At 41.3% G+C, this 19,094-nt stretch overlaps 1 protein-coding gene across 3 annotated transcripts in view; it reads right to left on the minus strand.

Moving 5' to 3' along the window:
* The window catches only part of LOC133612751 (neuronal cell adhesion molecule-like), a 274,321-nt gene that overhangs the window by 53,638 nt on the left and 201,589 nt on the right, over window positions 1-19,094 (minus strand). For 2 of the 3 annotated variants that reach the window (XM_061970425.2, XM_061970423.2), the window contains 4 exons: window positions 14,242-14,271; window positions 13,742-13,843; window positions 4,302-4,502; window positions 4,126-4,196 (listed from right to left, as the gene is read on the minus strand). In XM_061970425.2, coding sequence (XP_061826409.2) covers window positions 4,126-4,196; window positions 4,302-4,502; window positions 13,742-13,843; window positions 14,242-14,271 — 404 coding nt within the window. The remainder of the gene's footprint in view (window positions 1-4,125; window positions 4,197-4,301; window positions 4,503-13,741; window positions 13,844-14,241; window positions 14,272-19,094) is intronic. The other variant, XM_061970426.2, reaches the window with a different exon arrangement.

Raw genomic sequence — 19,094 nt, forward strand, 5'->3', positions numbered from 1 at the left:
AAAAATTTTCAAGGTAAAATTTTTTTTTCAAGGTAAAAAATGATTTTCAAATTTTTTTAATTTTAAAAAAATGTTTTTAAATTTTTTTATTTTTTTTATTTTTTTTAATTTGTAAAATTTTTTAAACTTTTTTTTAATTTGTAATTTTTTTTAAAACAATTTTACATGTTTTTAATTTTTTTAAACAATTTTAACAATTAACATCTTTTTTAGGGTTAGGGTTAGGGTTAGGGTTAAGATTAGGGTTAGGGTTAGGGTTAGGGTTAGGTTTAGGGTTAGGGTTAGGGTTAAGATTAGGGTTAGGGTTAGGGTTAGGGTTAAGATTAGGGTAAACATTTTTTTAAAAAGTTAAAAAAAGTTAAAAAAAAGTTAAAAAAAAGTTTAAAAAAAGTTAAAAAGTTAAGTTAAAAAAAGGTTAAGATTAGGGTTAGGGTTAGAGTTAGGGTTAAGATTAGGGTTAGGGTAAAATTTTTTTTAAAAAGTTAAAAAAAAGTTTAAAAAAGTTTAAAAAAGTTAAAAAAAAGTTTAAAAAAAAGTTAAAAAAAAGTTAAAACATTTTTAAAAAAAGTTAAAAAATATTTAAATTTTTTAAAACATTTTTAAAATATTTAAAAAAAATTAAAAAAAATTTTAAAATTTTTTAAAAATTAAAAAAAAGTTAAAATTTTTACAAAAATGTTAAAAAATTTAAAAAAAAATTAAAAAAATTAAAAACAATTAAAAAATTTAAAAATTTTAAAAATTTTAAAAATTTTAAAAATTTAAAAAAAATGTTTTAAGTTAAAACATGATTTTCAAGGTAAAAAATGATTTTTAAGGTACATGATTTATTGAAACACTAGAACTACAAAAAAGGAACAAACCAAAGCGCGCACAGTGGCGGAAACTATGAACAATTAAACAAAACATAAACTGTGGCTTGATAAACAAAAACTTACTTGGCATGGAACCGGCATGAAAAAAGAGCAGCAAGGATCGTAAGGGTGTGCAGAAGCATATATGGGGTGCGAGGTCGTCAGAAAGACAAACTGAAAAACACTGAACTTAAATACTACAGACATGATTAACGAAAACAGGCGCGTGACTCAAGACGCGAAACAGGTGCGTGACGTGACAGGTGAAAACTAATGGGTTGCGATGGTGACAATCAAGAGTGCACAATGAGTCCAAACGTGGAACAGGTGAAACTAATGGGTAATCATGCAAACAAGACAAGGGAGTGAAAAGCCAGAAACCAAAGATTCCTATAACTAAACAAAAACATGACTTAAAACAAAAACATGATTACACAGACATGACAATTTGGAATTTGATGCCTGCAACATGTTTCAAAAAAGCTGGCACAAGTGGCAAAAAAAGAGTGAGAAATTTGAGGAATGTTCATCAAAGACTTATTTGGAACATCCCACAGGTGGACGTGCTAATTGGGAACAGGTGGGTGCCATGATTGGGTATAAAAGCAGCTTCCGTGAAATGCCTTCACAAACAAGGACGGGGCGAGGGTCACCACTCTGTCAACAAATGCCTGAGCAAATTGTTTAAAAACATAATTTCTCAACCAGCTATTGCAAGGAATTTAGGGATTTCACCATCTACGCTCCGTAATATCATCAAAAGGTTCAGAGAATCTGGAGAAATCACTGCACGTAAGCCATGATATTACGCACCTTGGATCCCTCAGGCGGTGCTGCATCAAAAAGCGACATCCGTGTGTAAAGGATATCACCACATGGGCTCAGGAACAACTTCTGAAAACCACTGTCAGTAACTACAGTTGGTCGCTACATCTGTAAGTGCAAGTTAAAACTCTACTGTGCAAAGCCAAAGCCATTTATCAACAACACCCGGAAACGCTTTGCTGGGCCCGAGCTCATCTAAGATGGACTGATGCAAAGTGGAAAAGTGTTCTGTGGTCTGACGAGTCCACATTTCAAATTGTTTTGGAAACTGTGAACGTCGTGTCCTCCGGACCAAAGAGGAAAAGAACCATCCGGATTGTTATAGGCGCAAAGTTGAAAAGCCAGCATGTGTGATGGTATGGGGGTGCATTAGTGCCCAAGGCATGAGTAACTTACACATCTGTGAAGGCGCCATTAATGCTGAAAGGTACATACAGGTTTTGGAGCAACATACAGGTAAAAGCCAGTAAATTAGAATATTTTGAAAAACTTGATTTATTTCAGTAATTGCATTCAAAAGGTGTAACTTGTACATTATATTTATTCATTGCACACAGACTGATGCATTCAAATGTTTATTTCATTTAATTTTGATGATTTGAAGTGGCAACAAATGAAAATCCAAAATTCCGTGTGTCACAAAATTAGAATATTACTTAAGGCTAATACAAAAAAGGGATTTTTAGAAATGTTGGCCAACTGAAAAGTATGAAAATGAAAAATATGAGCATGTACAATACTCAATACTGGGTTGGAGCTCCTTTTGCCTCAATTACTGCGTTAATGCGGCGTGGCATGGAGTCGATGAGTTTCTGGCACTGCTCAGGTGTTATGAGAGCCCAGGTTGCTCTGATAGTGGCCTTCAACTCTTCTGCGTTTTTGGGTCTGGCATTCTGCATCTTCCTTTTCACAATACCCCACAGATTTTCTATGGGGCTAAGGTCAGGGGAGTTGGCGGGCCAATTTAGAACAGAAATACCATGGTCCGTAAACCAGGCACGGGTAGATTTTGCGCTGTGTGCAGGCGCCAAGTCCTGTTGGAACTTGAAATCTCCATCTCCATAGAGCAGGTCAGCAGCAGGAAGCATGAAGTGCTCTAAAACTTGCTGGTAGACGGCTGCGTTGACCCTGGATCTCAGGAAACAGAGTGGACCGACACCAGCAGATGACATGGCACCCCAAACCATCACTGATGGTGGAAACTTTACACTAGACTTCAGGCAACATGGATCCTGTGCCTCTCCTGTCTTCCTCCAGACTCTGGGACCTCGATTTCCAAAGGAAATGCAAAATTTGCATGGTTGGGTGATGGTTTGGGGTGCCATGTCATCTGCTGGTGTCGGTCCACTCTGTTTCCTGAGATCCAGGGTCAACGCAGCCGTCTACCAGCAAGTTTTAGAGCACTTCATGCTTCCTGCTGCTGACCTGCTCTATGGAGATGGAGATTTCAAGTTCCAACAGGACTTGGCGCCTGCACACAGCGCAAAATCTACCCGTGCCTGGTTTACGGACCATGGTATTTCTGTTCTAAATTGGCCCGCCAACTCCCCTGACCTTAGCCCCATAGAAAATCTGTGGGGTATTGTGAAAAGGAAGATGCAGAATGCCAGACCCAAAAACGCAGAAGAGTTGAAGGCCACTATCAGAGCAACCTGGGCTCTCATAACACCTGAGCAGTGCCAGAAACTCATCGACTCCATGCCACGCCGCATTAACGCAGTAATTGAGGCAAAAGGAGCTCCAACCAAGTATTGAGTATTGTACATGCTCATATTTTTCATTTTCATACTTTTCAGTTGGCCAACATTTCTAAAAATCCCTTTTTTGTATTAGCCTTAAGTAATATTCTAATTTTGTGACACACGGAATTTTGGATTTTCATTTGTTGCCACTTCAAATCATCAAAATTAAATGAAATAAACATTTGAATGCATCAGTCTGTGTGCAATGAATAAATATAATGTACAAGTTACACCTTTTGAATGCAATTACTGAAATAAATCAAGTTTTTCAAAATATTCTAATTCACTGGCTTTTACCTGTATGTTGCCATCCAAGCAATGTTATCATGGACGCCCCTGCTTATTTCAGCAAGACAATGCCAAGCCACGTGTTACAACAGCGTGGCTTCATAGTAAAAGAGTGAAAATGTGTGGTGCAATATGAAGGCTAAAATATGAGAAGGCAGACTGTTGAACAACTTAAGCTGTACATCAAGCAAGAATGGGAAAGAATTCCACTTCAAAAACGTGTCTCCTCAGTTCCCAACCCTTTACTGAGTGTTGTTAAAAGGAAAGGCCATGTAACGCAGTGGTAAAAATGCCTTTTTTGCAATGATTTGAATATAAGTTGAAAAGGATTTGCAAATCATTGTATTCTCTTTTTATTTACCATTTACACAACGTGACAACTTCACCGCCTCTGTAAAAGGAGTATATAAATGTACCTTCCATGAGATCACCAGATTGTCGTGTTCTGTTCCAAATCCGTGCACATCTGTGGGATTGTCATCTGGAGCTTGAAAGGGGGGGGGGGGGGGGGGGGGGGAAACACGTCACACCACAGTTCCCTGCAGGCACGTCTCACCTGTCACCACGTCCAACATGCTTCAAGCTTTTCTACCTGCAGCCTCCGTCTTATGCATCTTGGAAGGGAAACTGGGCCGGCTGACACCCATGGAATTGAGTGCCAAGACTCTGAAGGTGTAGTGGACGTAAGGAGACAGCTTCAGGTGCGCCGTGGTCTTGGTTCCTGGCACCTCGGTGAGATTGTGCCAGTGACCTCTGTGGTGGTGGAGCGTGTCCTCGTACTGGACCACAAATTCTGGGTGGAAAGATAATAATTAGTCCCTCCAGGATTTTGACAGACTAAAATGCCTGAGTTTGCAGTTGCTGGCTTATTTCTTTTCACGAACATTCAATCAACTTGGGACTTTATGAATTTTTTATTTTTTTTTGCGTCTTCATTGTAACCTTTAACCCAGTGCTTTTTCAACCTTTTTCATCAATCAATCAATCAATCTTTATTTATATAGCCCTAAATCACAAGTGTCTCAAAGGGCTGCACAAGCCACAACGACATCCTCGGTACAAAGCCCACATACGGGCAAGGAAAAACTCACCCCAGTGGGACGTCGATGTGAATGACTATGAGAAACCTTGGAGAGGACCGCATATGTGGGTAACCCCCCCCCCTCTAGGGGAGACCGAAAGCAATGGATGTCGAGTGGGTCTGACATAATATTGTGAGAGTCCAGTCCATAGTGGATCCAACATAATAGTAAGAGTCCAGTCCATAGTGGGGCCAGCAGGACACCATCCCGAGCGGAGACGGGTCAGCAGCGTAGAGATGTTCCCAGCCGATGCACAGGCGAGCGGTCCACCCCGGGTCCCGACTCTGGACAGCCAGCACTTCATCCATGGCCACCGGACCTGTGCCCCCCCCCCTCAAGGAAAAGGGGAGCAGAGGAGAAAAGAAAAGAAACAGCAGATCAACTGGTCTAACAGGGGGGCTATTTAAAGGCTAGAGTATACAAATGAGTTTTAAGATGGGACTTAAATGCTTCTACTGAGGTAGCATCTCTAATTGTTACCGGGAGGGCATTCCATAGTACTGGAGCCCCAATAGAAAACGCTCTATAGCCCGCAGACTTTTTTTGGGCTCTGGGAATCACTAATAAGCCGGAGTTCTTTGAACGCAGATTTCTTGCCGGGACATATGGTACAATGCAATCGACAAGATAGGACGGAGCTAGACCGTGTAGTATTTTATACGTAAGTAGTAAAACCTTAAAGTCACTTCTTAAGTGCACAGGAAGCCAGTGCAGGTGAGCCAGTATAGGCGTAATATGATCAAACTTTCTTGTTCTTGTCAAAAGTCTAGCAGCCGCATTTTGTACGAATTGTAGTCTTTTAATGCTAGACATAGGGAGACCCCAAAATAATACGTTACAGTAGTCGAGACGAGACGTAACGAACGCATGAATAATGATCTCAGCGTCGCTAGTGGATAAAATAGAACGAATTTTAGCGATATTACGGAGATGAAAGAAGGCCGTTTTAGTAACACTCTTAATGTGTGATTCAAACGAGAGAGTTGGGTCGAAGCCAAGGCACATTTTTTTGTGTTGAAAAAATGCGGAGGCACACCACCAGCAGAAATCATTAACAAACTAAACTCAGTTGACAGTAAAAAGTCGTTGTCGCAATTGTTTGATACGACTTTAAAGCACACTCCTCAGCCTTCCCGGTAAGGTCTATTCAGGTGTACTGGAGAGGAGGCTACGCCGGATAGTCCAACCTCGGATTCAGGAGGAACAGTGTGGTTTTCGTCCTGGTCGTGGAACTGTGGACCAGCTCTATACTCTCGGCAGGGTCCTTGAGGGTGCATGGGGGTTTGCCCAACCAGTCTACATGTGCTTTGTGGACTTGGAGAAGGCATTCGACCGTGTACCCCGGGAAGTCCTGTGGGGAGTGCTCAGAGAGTATGGGTTAACGGACTGTCTTATTGTGGCAGTTCGCTCCCTGTATGATCAGTGTCAGAGCTTGGTCCGCATTGCCGGCAGTAAGTCGGACACGTTTCCAGTGAGGGTTGGACTCCGCCAAGGCTGCCCTTTGTCACCGATTCTGTTCATAACCTTTATGGACAGAATTTCTAGGCGCAGTCAAGGCGTTGAGGGGATCTGGTTTGGTGGCTGCAGGATTAGGTCACTGCTATTTGCAGATGATGTGGTCCTGATGGCTTCCTCCGGCCAAGATCTTCAGCTCTCACTGGATCGGTTCGCAGCCGAGTGTGAAGCGACTGGGATGGGAATCAGCACCTCCAAGTCCGAGTCCATGGTTCTCTCCCGGAAAAGGGTGGAGTGCCATCTCCGGGTTGGGGAGGAGATCTTGCCCCAAGTGGAGGAGTTCAAGTACCTCGGAGTCTTGTTCACGAGTGGGGGAAGAGTGGATCGTGAGATCGACAGGCGGATCGGTGCGGCGTCTTCAGTAATGCGGACGCTGTATCGATCCGTTGTGGTGAAGAAGGAGCTGAGCCGGAAGGCAAAGCTCTCGATTTACCGGTCGATCTACGTTCCCATCCTCACCTATGGTCATGAGCTTTGGGTCATGACCGAAAGGACAAGATCACGGGTACAAGCGGCCGAAATGAGTTTCCTCCGCCGAGTGGCGGGGCTCTCCCTTAGAGATAGGGTGAGAAGCTCTGTCATTCGGGGGGAGCTCAAAGTAAAGCCGCTGCTCGTCCACATGGAGAGGAGCCAGATGAGGTGGTTCGGGCATCTGGTCAGGATGCCACCCGAACGCCTTCCTAGGAAGGTGTTTCGGGCACGTCCGACCGGTAGGAGGCCACGGGGAAGACCCAGGACACGCTGGGAAGACTATCTCTCCCGGCTGGCCTGGGAACGCCTCGGGATCCCCCGGGAGGAGCTGGACCAAGTGGCTGGGGAGAGGGAAGTCTGGGCTTCCCTGCTTAAGCTGCTGCCCCCGCGACCCGACCTCGGATAAGCGGAAGAAGATGGATGGATGGATGGATGGATGGACTTTAAAACATAACCAAGCATGCATCACTATAGCTCTTGTCTCAAAGTAGGCGTACTGTCACCACCTGTAACATCACACCCTGACTTATTAAGACTTTTTTGCTGTTTTCCTGTGTGTAGTGTTTTAGTTCTTGTCTTGTGCTCCTATTTTGGTGGCTTTTTCTCTTTTTTTGGTATTTTCCTGTAGCAGTTTAATGTCTTCCTTTAAGCGATATTTCCTGCATCTACTTTGTTTTAGCAGTCAAGAATATTTCAGTTGTTTTTATCCTTCTTTGTGGGGACATTGTTGATTGTCATGTCATGTTCGGATGTACTTTGTGGACTCCGCAGTAAGTCTTTGCTGTTATCCAGCATTCTGTTTTTGTTTACTTTGTAGCCAGTTCAGTTTTAGTTTTGTTCTGCATAGCCTTCCCTAAGCTTCAATGCCTTTTCTTAACGGCACTCACCTTTTGTTTATTTTTGGTTTAAGCACTGGACACATTTTTTACCTGCACGCTGCCTCCCACTGTTTCCAACATCTACAAAGCAATTAGCTACCTGCCGCCACCTACTGATATGGAAGAGTATTACACGGTTACTCTGCCGAGCTCTAGACAGCGCCGACACTCAACAACAACACATCATTTGCAGACTATAATTACAAGTTTGCAAAAAATATTTTTAACCCAAATAGGTGAAACTAGATAATCTCCCACGGCACACCAGACTGTATCTCACGGCACACTAGTGTGCCGCGGCACAGTGGTTGAAAAACACTACTTTAACCCATAGTTGCCAACCTGGAGACCTCCGATTTCGGGAGGTGCGGGTTATAAGGCGCACTGTCGAGTTTTGAGAAAATGAAAGAAGTTTAAGTGCGCCTTATAGTCCAGAAAATACGGTATTTTACCATTGTTAGCCGGCATTATCGTCGTCGATCCGGGTCAGCGTGGTGTGGTGGGTAGAGTACCAGTAACTTGAGAGTTCCAGGTTTGATCCCCGTCTCTTGGGTGTCCACCTCACCCTTGCTCCGTCATATTGCAGTCCACATGTATCTCTTGTGTGTGGCTGCCATCTACTGGTCACATTTATCATTACACCATGCGCCAAATAAAATAGCTTCGAGGTCGGTAAGCATAACCAGAATTATTTTGTATATTATGCGCACAAGGTTATAAGGCGCACTGTCGAGTTTTGAGAAATTGAAAGAATTTTAAGTGCGCCTTATAGTCCGAAAAATACGGTATTTTACCGTTGTTAGCCGGCATTATCGTCGTCGTTCCGCATCAGCGTGGTGTGGTGGGTAGATTGCCAGCAACTTGAGAGTTCCAGGTTTGATCCCGTCTCTTGGGTGTCCACCTCACCCTTGCTCCGTCATATTGCAGTCTACACGTATCTCTTGTGTGTGGCTGCCATCTACTGGTCACACTTATTACACCATGCGCCGAATAAAATAGCTTCGAGGTCGGTAAGCATAACCAGAATTATTCTGTACATGAGGCGCACCGGGTTATAAGGCGCACTGTCGAGTTTTGAGAAAATGAAAGGATTTTAAGTGCGCCTTATAGTCCGAAAAATACGGTATTTTACCATTGTTAGCCGGCATTATCGTCGTCGTTCCGCGTCAGCGTGGTGTGGTGGGTAGAGTACCAGCAACTTGAGGGTTTCAGGTTCGATCCCCGTCTCTTGGGTGTCCACCTCACCCTTGCTCCGTCATATTGCAGTCTACACGTATCTCTTGTGTGTGGCTGCCATCTACTGGTCACACTTATCATTACACCATGCGCCAAATAAAATAGCTTCGAGGTCGGTAAGCAAAACCAGAATTATTCTGTACATCAGGCGCACCGGGTTATAAGGCGCAATGTCGAGTTTTGAGAAAATTAAAGGATTTTAAGTGCGCCTTATAGTCCGAAAAATACGGTATTTTACCATTGTTAGCCGGCATTATCGTCGTCGATCCGGGTCAGCGTGGTGTGTGGATAGAATACCAGTAACTTGAGAGTTCCAGGTTTGATCCCCGTCTCTTGGGTGTCCACCTCACCCTTGCTCCGTCATATTGCAGTCTACACGTATCTCTTGTGTGTGACTGCCATCTACTGGTCACACTTATCATTACACCATGCGCCAAATAAAATAGCTTCGAGGTCGGTAAGCATAACCAGAATTATTTTGTATATTATGCGCACAAGGTTATAAGGCGCACTGTCGAGTTTTGAGAAAATGAAAGGATTTTAAGTGCGCCTTATAGTCCGAAAAATACGGTATTTTACCGTTGTTAGCCGACATTATCGTCGTCGTTCCGCATCAGCGTGGTGTGGTGGGTAGATTGCCAGCAACTTGAGAGTTCCAGGTTTGATCCCCGTCTCTTGGGTGTCCACCTCACCCTTGCTCCGTCATATTGCAGTCTACACGTATCTCTTGTGTGTGGCTGCCATCTACTGGTCACACTTATCATTACACCATGCGCCAAATAAAATAGCTTCGAGGTCGGTAAGCAAAACCAGAATTATTCTGTACATCAGGCGCACCGGGTTATAAGGCGCAATGTCGAGTTTTGAGAAAATTAAAGGATTTTAAGTGCGCCTTATAGTCCGAAAAATACGGTATTTTGCCGTTGCCGGCAGTAGTTGAAGCCATTGATGGCAATAGTTGAAAAGATTGATGACAGTAGTTGAAGCCATTGATGGCAGTAGTTGAAGCCATTGATGGCAGTAGTTGAAGCCATTGATGACAATAGTTTAAAAGATAGATGACAGTAGTTGAAGCCATTGATGGCAGTAGTTGAAAAGATTGATGGCAGTAGTTGAAGCCATTGATGGCAGTAGTTGAAAAGATTGATGACAGTAGTTGAAGCTATTGATGGCAGTAGTTGAAGCCATTGATGGAAGTAGTTGAAGCCATTCATGGTAGTAGTTGAAACCATTGATGGCAGTAGTTGAAGCCATTGATGGCAGTAGTTGAAGCCATTGATGGCAGTAGTTGAAGCCATTAATGACAATAGTTGAAAAAATTGATGACAGTAGTTGAAGCCATTGATGGCAATAGTTGAAAAGATTGATGACAGTAGTTGAAGCCATTGATGGCAGTAGTTGAAGCCATTGATGGCAGTAGTTGAAGCCATTGATGGCAGTAGTTGAAGCCATTGATGGCAGTAGTTGAAACCATTGATGGCAGTAGTTGAAGCCATTGTTGGCAATAGTTGAAGCCATTGATGGCAGTAGTTGAAGCCATTGATGGCAATAGTTGAAAAGATTGATGACAGTAGTAGAAGCCATTGATGGCAATAGTTGAAAAGATTGATGACAGTAGTTGAAGCCATTGATGGCAGTAGTTGAAGCCATTGATGGCAGTAGTTGAAGCCATTGATGGCAATAGTTGAAAAGATTGATGACAGTAGTAGAAGCCATTGATGGCAATAGTTGAAGCCATTGATGGCAGTAGTTGAAGCCATTGATGGCAATAGTTGAAAAGATTGATGACAGTAGTAGAAGCCATTGATGGCAATAGTTGAAAAGATTGATGACAGTAGTTGAAGCCATTGATGGCAGTAGTTGAAGCCATTGATGGCAGTAGTTGAAGCCATTAATGACAATAGTTGAAAAAATTGATGACAGTAGTTGAAGCCATTGATGGCAATAGTTGAAAAGATTGATGACAGTAGTTGAAGCCATTGATGGCAGTAGTTGAAGCCATTGATGGCAGTAGTTGAAGCCATTGATGGCAGTAGTTGAAGCCATTGATGGCAGTAGTTGAAGCCATTGATGGCAGTAGTTGAAACCATTGATGGCAGTAGTTGAAGCCATTGATGGCAATAGTTGAAGCCATTGATGGCAGTAGTTGAAGCCATTGATGGCAATAGTTGAAAAGATTGATGACAGTAGTTGAAGCCATTGATGGCAGTAGTTGAAGCCATTGATGGCAGTAGTTGAAGCCATTGATGGCAATAGTTGAAAAGATTGATGACAGTAGTTGAAGCCATTGATGGCAGTAGTTGAAGCCATTGATGACAATAGTTTAAAAGATAGATGACAGTAGTTGAAGCCATTGATGGCAGTAGTTGAAAAGATTGATGGCAGTAGTTGAAGCCATTGATGGCAGTAGTTGAAGCCATTGATGGCAGTAGTTGAAGCCATTAATGACAATAGTTGAAAAAATTGATGACAGTAGTTGAAGCCATTGATGGCAGTAGTTGAAGCCATTGATGGCAGTAGTTGAAGCCATTAATGGCAATAGTTGAAAAGATTGATGACAGTAGTTGAAGCCATTGATGGCAGTAGTTGAAGCCATTGATGGCAGTAGTTGAAGCCATTGATGGCAATAGTTGAAAAGATTGATGACAGTAGTTGAAGCCATTGATGGCAGTAGTTGAAACCATTGATGGCAGTAGTTGAAGCCATTGATGGCAGTAGTTGAAGCCATTGATGGCAGTAGTTGAAGCCATTGATGGCAGTAGTTGAAGCCATTGATGGCAGTAGTTGAAGCCATTGATGGCAGTAGTTGAAACCATTGATGGCAGTAGTTGAAGCCATTGTTGGCAATAGTTGAAGCCATTGATGGCAGTAGTTGAAGCCATTGATGGCAATAGTTGAAAAGATTGATGACAGTAGTTGAAGCCATTGATGGCAGTAGTTGAAGCCATTGATGGCAATAGTTGAAAAGATTGATGACAGTAGTTGAAGCCATTGATGGCAGTAGTTGAAGCCATTGATGGCAGTAGTTGAAGCCATTGATGGCAATAGTTGAAAAGATTGATGACAGTAGTAGAAGCCATTGATGGTAATAGTTGAAGCCATTGATGGCAGTAGTTGAAGCCATTGATGGCAATAGTTGAAAAGATTGATGACAGTAGTAGAAGCCATTGATGGCAATAGTTGAAAAGATTGATGACAGTAGTTGAAGCCATTGATGGCAGTAGTTGAAGCCATTGATGGCAGTAGTTGAAGCCATTAATGACAATAGTTGAAAAAATTGATGACAGTAGTTGAAGCCATTGATGGCAATAGTTGAAAAGATTGATGACAGTAGTTGAAGCCATTGATGGCAATAGTTGAAAAGATTGATGACAGTAGTTGAAGCCATTGATGGCAGTAGTTGAAGCCATTGATGGCAGTAGTTGAAACCATTGATGGCAGTAGTTGAAGCCATTGATGGCAATAGTTGAAGCCATTGATGGCAGTAGTTGAAGCCATTGATGGCAATAGTTGAAAAGATTGATGACAGTAGTTGAAGCCATTGATGGCAGTAGTTGAAGCCATTGATGGCAGTAGTTGAAGCCATTGATGGCAATAGTTGAAAAGATTGATGACAGTAGTTGAAGCCATTGATGGCAGTAGTTGAAGCCATTGATGACAATAGTTTAAAAGATAGATGACAGTAGTTGAAGCCATTGATGGCAGTAGTTGAAAAGATTGATGGCAGTAGTTGAAGCCATTGATGGCAGTAGTTGAAGCCATTGATGGCAGTAGTTGAAGCCATTAATGACAATAGTTGAAAAAATTGATGACAGTAGTTGAAGCCATTGATGGCAGTAGTTGAAGCCATTGATGGCAGTAGTTGAAGCCATTAATGGCAATAGTTGAAAAGATTGATGACAGTAGTTGAAGCCATTGATGGCAGTAGTTGAAGCCATTGATGGCAGTAGTTGAAGCCATTGATGGCAATAGTTGAAAAGATTGATGACAGTAGTTGAAGCCATTGATGGCAGTAGTTGAAACCATTGATGGCAGTAGTTGAAGCCATTGATGGCAGTAGTTGAAGCCATTGATGGCAGTAGTTGAAAAGATTGATGACAGTAGTTGAAGCCATTGATGGCAGTAGTTGAAGCCATTGATGGCAGTAGTTGAAGCCATTGATGGCAATAGTTGAAAATATTGATGACAGTAGTTGAAGCCATTGATGGCAATAGTTGAAAAGATTTATGGCAGTAGTTGAAGCCATTGATGGCAGTAGTTGAAGCCATTGATGGCAATAGTTGAAGCCATTGATGGCAGTAGTTGAAGCCATTGATGGCAATAGTTGAAAAGATTGATGACAGTAGTTGAAGCCATTGATGGCAGTAGTTGAAAAGATTGATGGCAGTAGTTGAAGCCATTGATGGCAATAGTTGAAAAGATTGATGACAGTAGTTGAAGCCATTGATGGCAGTAGTTGAAGCCATTGATGGCAGTAGTTGAAAAGATTGATGACAGTAGTTGAAGCCATTGATGGCAGTAGTTGAAGCCCTTGATGGCAATAGTTGAAAAGATTGATGAAAGTAGTTGAAACCATTGATGGCAGTAGTTGAAGCCATCAGCAGATTGACTTTTAGAGAAGTCAAGCTGCCTGATCGTAGTTCTTCTCTTACAGTAAGGGTCAGTTAGAGACTGTGCTGATTTTTTTGGCCCTTCCAGGGTTCTTTGAGCCTCAAATGAGTTGAGGTCCAAAGAACAAGAAGTGTGACCTTCAATACCAACACAACATTCAGCAGCTGAGTTCAGAACATTCTAAGTTGAGAAATATTCTTCAATTGTTCTTGTGGTGGATGAAAGGACCAAGGACCTACTTTGAATAGGACTGTTGTGCTCGTCCCCGGGAATCCATGTGAGTTGAACGCTCCTCTTCTTCTGGTCCGTCAGCTCAAGGTCAGTCGGGGGTTCGGGTCGCTCTGATGGAGACAGAGCGCAGAGGTCAACACCGAGTGATGGACAGGAAGGACACCATGCAACGAGACCATGGCAATGAAGAGTCCTTGAGCAAGACTTTGTCCTATCAGACTCCATGCAGCGTCTCATGCACACCAACGAGCTGATGCTGCAATAAATAAGACACTTGATGCTTGAACTAATCGTGCATGAGTGATGAGGACGTCCGACTTCTTCTCAAAGCTGCACATGACCTCTAACACTCCAACATGAAGATGAAGAGCAATGAGCCAACGCTCCATGTGGAGGGCATTTCATACAGAACATGTGCAACTGGAATAGCTTACCTTAGGGAACAACATGCTTTACTTCACAGATAAAGTCAAAGTAAAAACATTTAGGAGACGACGTTTCTTTTTACCGTAGACGACAGGCGGCGTGGGCGTGACCTCTGCCGGGGGGTTGGCGGGCAGGGGCGAAATTGGGAGTTGAAGTGTGAGTCAGTCATATTAAAACATTGATAGGGAAATATGAACGCTGACTAGACTGCTGCACTGCAAAAACTGAAATCTAAGTAAGAAATATCCCAAATAAAGGTGATATTTGCTTATTTTCTGTCTGATAAGCAGATTTTATGTTAGTGTTTTACTTGTTTTAAGTGTTTTGGTCCTAAATGATCTCAGTAAGATATCACAGCTTGTTGCTGAGATTTGATGACCTATATTGAGTAAAACATGCTTGAAACTAGAATATCAATGTCACGTCTGTGTGATCATGTTTTGTTTTAGTCATGTTCGGTTTTGTTTTTGGACTTTTTGTGCACTTTTGTTTGTTTTGTCACCATAGCAGCCATTAGTTTTCACCTGTCACGTCACGCACCTGTTTCCCGTTTTGAGTCACGCACCTGTTTTCACTAATCATGTCTGTAGTATTTAAGTTCATTGTTTTCAGTTTGTCTTGCTGGCGACATCTGTCAGGACGGGGACTATGGGGTGTTTGTTTTCCCGAGATGCAAGTAAAGCTGGACTGGTCATGGCGTGAAGGTAAATACATATTTATTTAAAACACTAACATCCATCCATCCATTTTCTACCGCTTATTCCCTTTGGGGTCGCGGGGGCGCTGGAGCCTATCTCAGCTACAATCGGGCGGAAGGCGGCGTACACCCTGGACAAGTCGCCACCTCATCCTCAAAACACTAACAAACTACAAAAAAAAGGAAGCAAACAAAAGGTGCGCACAAGGGCGGAAGTACAAAACTTGACTATAAACACAAAACTTGCACAACGGCAGAAACTATGAACAATGAAACAAAACTTGCAAACTATGGCATGAATAAAGAAAACTTGGACGAGAAAACGGCATGAAAAAGCGCAGCAAGGGTCATAAGGGTGTGTGGAGAGTATGAATGCGGATGTCGCCAGAAAGACAAACTGAAAACAATGAACTTAAATACTACAGATATGATTAGTGAAAACAGGTGCGTGACTCAAAACGTGAAACAGGTGTGTGACGTGACAGGTGAAAACTAATGGTTGCTATGGTGACAGAACAAACAAAAGTGCACAAAAAGTCCAAAAACAAAACCGAACATGACTAAAACAAAACATGATCGCACAGATATGACAATCAACTGTTGCAAAGCTGTGTCATCAACACTCACAAGTATAAAACTACTTTTTTAAAGTAATCATTTCTTATTTCAAGAGTGAAAAAAAAAAAATCATGACTTTGACACAATTGTGTCTCATAATTAAAACAGATGACAGCCAAATGGACTTTGCTGTTTTATTTTCAATGAAACAATAGAAAATTGTATTATTATTTATCATTTAAAATAGGTACTCATATAATAGTACAGTTGGCACAGACCTATATTGAGTAAAACATGCTTGAAACTAGAATATCAATGTCACGTCTGTGTGATCATGTTTTGTTTTAGTCATGTTCGGTTTGGTTTTTGGACTTTTTGTGCACTTTTGTTTGTTTTGTCACCATAGCAACCATTAGTTTTCACCTGTCACGTCACGCACCCGTTTCACGTTTTGAGTCACGCACCTGTTTTCACTAATCATGTCTGTAGTATTTAAGTTCATTGTTTTCAGTTTGTCTTGCTGGCGACATCTGTCAGGACGGGGACTATGGTGTGTTTGTTTTCCCGAGATGCAAGTAAAGCTGGACTGGTCATGGCGTGAAGGTAAATACATATTTATTTAAAACACTAACAAACTACAAAAAAAAAGGAAGCAAACAAAAGGCGCGCACAAGGTCGGAAGTACAAAACTTGACTATAAACACAAAACTTGCACAACGGCAGAAACTATGAACAATGAAACAAAACTTGCAAACTAAGGCATGAATAAAGAAAACTTACTTGGATGAGAAAACGGCATGAAAAAGCGCAGCAAGGGTCATAAGGGTGTGTGGAGAGTATGAATGCGGATGTCGCCAGAAAGACAAACTGAAAACAATGAACTTAAATACTACAGACATGATTAGTGAAAACAGGTGCGTGACTCAAAACGTGAAACAGGTGCGTGACGTGACAGGTGAAAACTAATGGTTGCTATGGTGACAAAACAAACAAAAGTGCACAAAAAGTCCAAAAACAAAACCGAACATGACTAAAACAAAACATGATCACACAGATATGACAATCAACTGTTGCAAAGCTGTGTCATCAACACTCACAAGTATAAAACTACTTTTTTAAAGTAATCATTTCTTATTTCAAGAGTGAAAAAAAAAAAAAATCATGACTTTGACACAATTGTGTCTCATAATTAAAACAGATGACAGCCAAATGGACTTTGCTGTTTTATTTTCAATGAAACAATAGAAAATGGTATTATTATTTATCATTTAAAATAGGTACTAATATAGTAGTACAGTTGGCACAGACCTATATTGAGTAAAACATGCTTGAAACTAGAATATCAATGTCACGTCTGTGTGATCATGTTTTGTTTTAGTCATGTTCGGTTTTGTTTTTGGACTTTTTGTGCACTTTTGTTTGTTTTGTCACCATAGCAACCATTAGTTTTCACCTGTCACGTCACGCACCCGTTTCACGTTTTGAGTCACGCACCTGTTTTCACTAATCATGTCTGTAGTATTTAAGTTCATTGTTTTCAGTTTGTCTTGCTGGCGACATCTGTCAGGACGGGGACTATGGTGTGTTTGTTTTCCCGAGATGCAAGTAAAGCTGGACTGGTCATGGCGTGAAGGTAAATACATATTTTTTTTAAACACTAACAAACCAAAAAAAAGGAAGCAAACAAAAGGCGCGCACAAGGGCGGAAGTACAAAACTTGACTATAAACACAAAACTTGCGGCAGAAACTATGAACAATGAAACAAAACTTACAAACCATGGCATGAATAAAGAAAACTTACTTGGACGAGAAAACGGCACGAAAAAGCGCAGCAAGGGTCATAAGGGTGTGTGGAGAGTATGAATGCGGATGTCGCCAGAAAGACAAACTGAAAACAATGAACTTAAATACTACAGACATGATTAGTGAAAACAGGTGCGTGACTCAAAACGTGAAACAGGTGCGTGACGTGACAGGTGAAAACTAATGGTTGCTATGGTGACAGAACAAACAAAAGTGCACAAAAAGTCCAAAAACAAAACCGAACATGACTAAAACAAAACATGATCGCACAGATATGACAATCAAGTGTTGCAAAGCTGTGTCATCAACACTCACAAGTATAAAACTACTTTTTTAAAGTAATCATTTCTTATTTCAAGTGTGAAAAAAAAAAAAATCATGACTTTGACACAATTGTGTCTCATAATTAAAACAGATGACAGCCAAATGGACTTTGCTGTTTTATTTTCAATGAAACAATAGAAAATGGTATTATTTATCATTTAAAATAGGTACTCATATAGTAGTACAGTTGGCACAGACCTATATTGAGTAAAACATGCTTGAAACTAGAATATCAATGTCATGTCTGTGTGATCATGTTTTGTTTTAGTCATGTTCGGTTTTGTTTTTGGACTTTTTGTGCACTTTTGTTTGTTTTGTCACCATAGCAACCATTAGTTTTCCCCTGTCACGTCACGCACCAGTTTCATGTTTTGAGTCACGCACCTGTTTTCACTAATCATGTCTGTAGTATTTAAGTTCATTGTTTTCAGTTTGTCTTGCTGGCGACATCTGTCAGGACGGGGACTATGGTGTGTTTGTTTTCCCGAGATGCAAGTAAAGCTGGACTGGTCATGGCGTGAAGGTAAATACATATTTATTTAAAACACTAACAAACTACAAAAAAAAGGAAGCAAACAAAAGGCGCGCACAAGGGCGGAAGTACAAAACTTGACTATAAACACAAAACTTGCACAACGGCAGAAACTATGAACAATGAAACAAAACTTGCAAACTATGGCATGAATAAAGAAAACTTACTTGGACGAGAAAACGGCATGAAAAAGCGCAGCAAGGGTCATAAGGGTGTGTGGAGAGTATGAATACGGATGTCGCCAGAAAGACAAACGGAAAACAATGAACTTAAATACTACAGACATGATTAGTGAAAACAGGTGTGTGACTCAAAACGTGAAACAGGTGCGTGACGTGACAGGTGAAAACGAATGGTTGCTATGGTGACAAAACAAACAAAAGTGCACAAAAAGTCCAAAAACAAAACCGAACATGACTAAAACAAAACATGATCACACAGATATGACAATCAAGTGTTGCAAAGCTGTGTCATCAACACTCACAAGTATAAAACTACTTTTTTAAAGTAATCATTTCTTATTTCAAGAGTGAAAAAAAAAAAAAATCATGACTTTGACACAATTGTGTCTCATAATTAAAACAGATGACAGCCAAATGGACTTTGCTGTTTTATTTTCAATGAAACAATAGAAAATTGTATTATTATTTATCATTTAAAATAGGTACTCATATAGTAGTACAGTTGGCACAGACCTATATTGAGTAAAACATGCTTGAAACTAGAATATCAAAGTCATGTCTGTGTGATCATGTTTTGTTTTAGTCATGTTCGGTTTTGTTTTTGGACTTTTTGTGCACTTTTGTTTGTTTTGTCACCATAGCAGCCATTAGTTTTCACCTGTCACGTCACGTACCTGTTTCCCGTTTTGAGTCACGCACCTGTTTTCACTAATCATGTCTGTAGTATTTAAGTTCATTGTTTTCAGTTTGTCTTGCTGGCGACATCTGTCAGGACGGGGACTATGGTGTGTTTGTTTTCCCGAGATGCAAGTAAAGCTGGACTGGTCATGGCGTGAAG

Source organism: Nerophis lumbriciformis, linkage group LG10 (assembly GCF_033978685.3).
Source record: "Nerophis lumbriciformis linkage group LG10, RoL_Nlum_v2.1, whole genome shotgun sequence".
Lineage (NCBI taxonomy): Eukaryota > Metazoa > Chordata > Actinopteri > Syngnathiformes > Syngnathidae > Nerophis > Nerophis lumbriciformis.